The sequence below is a fragment of the Vollenhovia emeryi genome, unplaced genomic scaffold (genome assembly GCF_000949405.1).
Source record: "Vollenhovia emeryi isolate VEMERY1.0 unplaced genomic scaffold, V.emery_V1.0 DF940190.1, whole genome shotgun sequence".
Taxonomy (NCBI): domain Eukaryota; kingdom Metazoa; phylum Arthropoda; class Insecta; order Hymenoptera; family Formicidae; genus Vollenhovia; species Vollenhovia emeryi.
In genome coordinates, this window is record NW_011966176.1 from 1 (window position 1) to 3990 (window position 3990).

The 3990-nt window shown below is 30.9% G+C and overlaps 1 protein-coding gene and 1 pseudogene across 1 annotated transcript; both read right to left on the reverse strand.

The window, feature by feature from the left end:
• Positions 1-67: 67 nt before the first annotated feature.
• On the reverse strand, positions 68-721 carry LOC105556236 (annotated as a pseudogene).
• A 1255-nt stretch (positions 722-1976) lies between these two features.
• Positions 1977-3508, reverse strand: LOC105556237. The gene is made up of 4 exons (XM_012003318.1): positions 3412-3508; positions 2237-3351; positions 2097-2157; positions 1977-1987 (listed from the first exon to the last, which is right to left on the reverse strand). The coding sequence occupies exons 1-4, from the start codon at positions 3506-3508 to the stop codon at positions 1977-1979; spliced, it is 1284 nt and encodes a 427-aa protein (XP_011858708.1).
• Positions 3509-3990: the final 482 nt, after the last annotated feature.

Consider the following 3990-nt stretch of genomic DNA (forward strand, 5'->3'; position numbering starts at 1 on the left):
GTGTAAATATTATCACCAGTCAGTCAGTCCATATCAATCACGGTTGCTCGGCTGCACGAATATACATATTATAGATCGTTTTAGAGTTTATGAGAACATATTAATTTCATATTATTTTTATCACAATCCAGATGCATTTATTAACGCAATTTCGTTAACATACTGAGTTAGGAAGATTATCTTTGAACATCACGATCTTACACGTACAAGGCGAAGCATACGCATAAAATAATGAATATGTAAATATACAAAAAATAACAGCATATTACACTGCCCCTTGTTAGTAGACAATTAAAAAATTATATGCTTATTACAGAAGTCGATGTTTAATTTGTCGGGTTGCATTACACATCACATAACAAGTGGATGATTAATCATCGGGGGCCATCAACTTTTTTTCATTCATTTGGGCTCGTCATCTAGATCGTCGGAATCTAAACTGCTGCTGCTTGACGTATTACTGTCAGAGTCCGTGTCAGAGTCTGTCCGTGGAACTTGAACTGCTCGATAATTTCTCCTGATTGCTATCGTTCAGGGTCATCTGATCAATGTTGTCGGTCATTTTGTGAATAGTATTTTCTATAACAAAGTCCTCTTCTTGAACGGAGTAAGTTGCCACTTCCAGCTCTATTAAATGAAATCCCATGCTTGCTTTGTTCGGATGAATCTCACTTAACGCAGAATGAAGCGATTCTATTACGGATTCAGGTAACGTTTGCAGCCAAATTAAAAAGTCTATTATGTACAACCGGTTTAGTACGTATCTCATTTCATACGACTCATTGAAAAGGCTATGTATTTCGCAGAAGCGTTTAACGATGTATTTCCTTCCTAACGACAGGACGATTTTAAGGTCCTCAAACACCTTGATGGAAAGTTCCCAATTTCTATAAATCGGATAACAAAGCGATCTTCGAATGCACGCTGTTATAACTTCGTCTAGAGAAGTGAAATTTTGGAACCAACATAAGGTAGAGCTCAGTTTATTAATGGTCCAGCTGCTCTCCGATGTGTTTTCTCCTAATGTTGTCCGGTGATTGTAGCAACAGGCGTATAAGATGTCGATAACGTTGAAACATAATTTTTACCGGAACAGTTGTCCTGGGATTAGTCTCCTTTCCCACCCCAGCTATTCCTTACAGAAGTAATAAATACATATATTACATTAACATTGTACTAGTTGAGATTACAATTGACAAATTGACTTTCGTCAGTATTTTTGTAAAAAGAACTTTGATCAGGACACTATAAACTTAGAATTTTTTAAAGTGAAAAATAAAGAACTTTTTCCTCATAAATAAATTAAGTTTACACTCTCCTGATTAGGAAAACTCAACAAAACTAGTTGTTTTTCTATTAAAAAATAAAGAAAAATTCTTTCAAATAAAGACTGACGAAATTTATAAAAAAATAATAGGCCAGGAAATTTACTTATTTAGTTTCATTATTAGTTTTATTACTTTCGCCGCAGTTCTGTTTTTATTCGTCACTGTTTTAGATCCTTGATCAGGGTTAATTTTGAAATAGTACCGCTGTACCATCTCCAACGTATTACACAGCTCCTTAGGATATTGAAGACACATGGCATAATATATACCGAAGACACATTGCCATGCCTGCATGAAAGTTGTGAATTCTTGGAAGAATTGCTTTTCTACAAAAACTTGAAAACAATTGCCTGAAATTATAGTGTTTTATAAGTTAGTACAGCAATATCTACTTTCGGTATCCTAATCATTTGAGGAAATTTCTCAAGAAAAAAATCAAATTAAAATATTTTTTAGTTCGTTAAATGAAATGAAAGTTAATTACAGTACAATTTTTGTATATTGCATTTACGGTATCAAGGCAAAATTTTATATTGTTGATGTATTATGCAATCAATTGTATCCGCAGTAACATTATTAGTGTTGAAATTTCTTTGATATCATGAACGTAAAGTAGATAAACTGAAAACTTTTTAGTCAATTTTGCACTTAAAATGATACTGTAAATGATAGTTTCTCTTTCGCCATCAATTTTCATTATAATTTTACAGTATGTAATGAGAAATAAGATCCATAGTAAGTTAAAAATTGTAAATAGTGGATTTTTACCAATTGCGACAATACAGGGAGCATTTATTTGAAGTTTTTCGGCTATATTAATATTATCATCCTGAAATAAAGTTATATTGATATTATTATTCTAAAGATATAAGTATAGAGTCAAAATATATGCACCTAAAAAGTTTTACCTTAATTTTATAAAATATTTTTCCAAAATCCTCTTTGAAATATAGAGTAAAAAATCTCAATGACTGAATACAATAGTCTTCATTATTATTTAATTTTAAAAACTTGTTCTGAATTGCGTATTCCACTATTTTTATAGACTTTTCTTCCATAATTCTCGGTAAATCTTCTAATTTTTTAGATGTGAGTTTATTGAAGTGAAAGATAATACTTTTTAGTTGAAAAAGAATTGGAAATTTCTCTTTTATATCATTTAAAGAGGGTGGATTTTGAAAATTCTCTAAGAATTTGCGTTGCTCTATGTAATGTCTTTCCATCATATTTTGAAAAGACTCTTCATCATAAGTTTCTTCGCAATTATCTTCATTCGTTGTTGATGTAGATGTATGAGGTGGTAAATTTTCATAATTGGAACAACCCGCCATTACATGCAATTTCCGTTCTTTAGATTGAATTGTTCCCGACTTTTCTGCAGACCGTTTGCTTTCTATCCGTTTTAAATAACAGCAGCGTTCTCGAAGTTTATGGAACATTGTACAAGAACCATCTCCCAAAATGTGTCCGTCTTCATCTTTGTCCATAAATGTTTTAGGGTACTTGAGTATCATTTCAGAAGCAATCTTTTTGAGTACTTGAGTCGGAACATTTTTTTTAATTTGTCTAATATCGTTAACAATTATGTGACAGATCTCAGTAATGACGCTTTTATTTGTAACACCTTCTTCACATGTTTTCAACATATCGAGAGGAACTTTATCCCAGGGAACTTTATAATCAATCCAATTAAAGTCTTCCTCATGACTGATACCAATTACTTGGATAATAGGCTCATTTTGTTCTTCATTTGAAATATTTGCCATATTTTCCTTATTCTGGCTGTTCATGTTTATGTTGAAATCTGGGTTTATACAATAATTGTCGGATACATTAATTATGCCGGAGTTTTCAATAGTGCTGATAGCACATAAGTCAGATGTTTGAGACCCATAAACTTCGTCTTTTTCTAAAAGGATTAATGTCTCTTTTTTAATTAATAATAACACCTCATCTTCGGTTACTGGTGTTCCGTCAGATTGTAAAACTAGACTATATCCATTTATGCCTAATTTCTTAGATGCTGAAAAAAATCATTGTTTTAAAAATCAAGTATGAAAAGATCGCCAATGAAAAAACAAACCTTGTAATATTAAATTCTTGTATATATTTTCATTTTCCGCAATTGTTATAAAGGCCTTTTGTTCCCCTCCTTTTGTCCACACTTTAAAAAGATGCATAGTGCCCTAGAATAACTGAAAATAAATTGAAAAAACAAAAACCAAGTAACTGTGACGTTATGTAATTGAATGAAAATACAAAACATCACAAATAAGTTGAAAACCTCAGGAATTTTAATTCCTTTCTAAGAAAATTGATTTTGCGGCAAAAATATCAACTTAATTTCTTAAAGATATCGTATTCTATTAAAAAGTTATGTTAAAACTGATTTATAAAACAAATTATTTTAGTACCACATTGAGACGGTGTACTTTCTTTAGAAATACTTTTAGAGCATAAGTTATATAACACTATTTTTGTTGTTGTAACGTTAACTATCACTCCTTAAAATTTCTGAATTCATTTCTTGGATACCTCAAACTTTTAAAGGAATATTGATCAAGTTTAATTAAAGTTTTATTTAAAATAAAAATAAATCTACAACTATGTGAGTGAAAATATTACAGATAACTTTAAAACTCTTCGAAAGGGGAAGATTTGA

Bases quoted from the DNA above. Each gene is read 5' to 3' on its own strand.
- LOC105556237 (XM_012003318.1), bottom strand. From the start codon at position 3,508: ATGCATCTTTTTAAAGTGTGGACAAAAGGAGGGGAACAAAAGGCCTTT. The intron at 3,352-3,411 runs GTTTGTTTTTTC...GATTTTTTTCAG, and splicing joins CAAGAATTTAATATTACAAG to CATCTAAGAAATTAGGCATA. The intron at 2,158-2,236 runs GTAAAACTTTTT...ACTTTATTTCAG, and splicing joins AAATATTTTATAAAATTAAG to GATGATAATATTAATATAGC.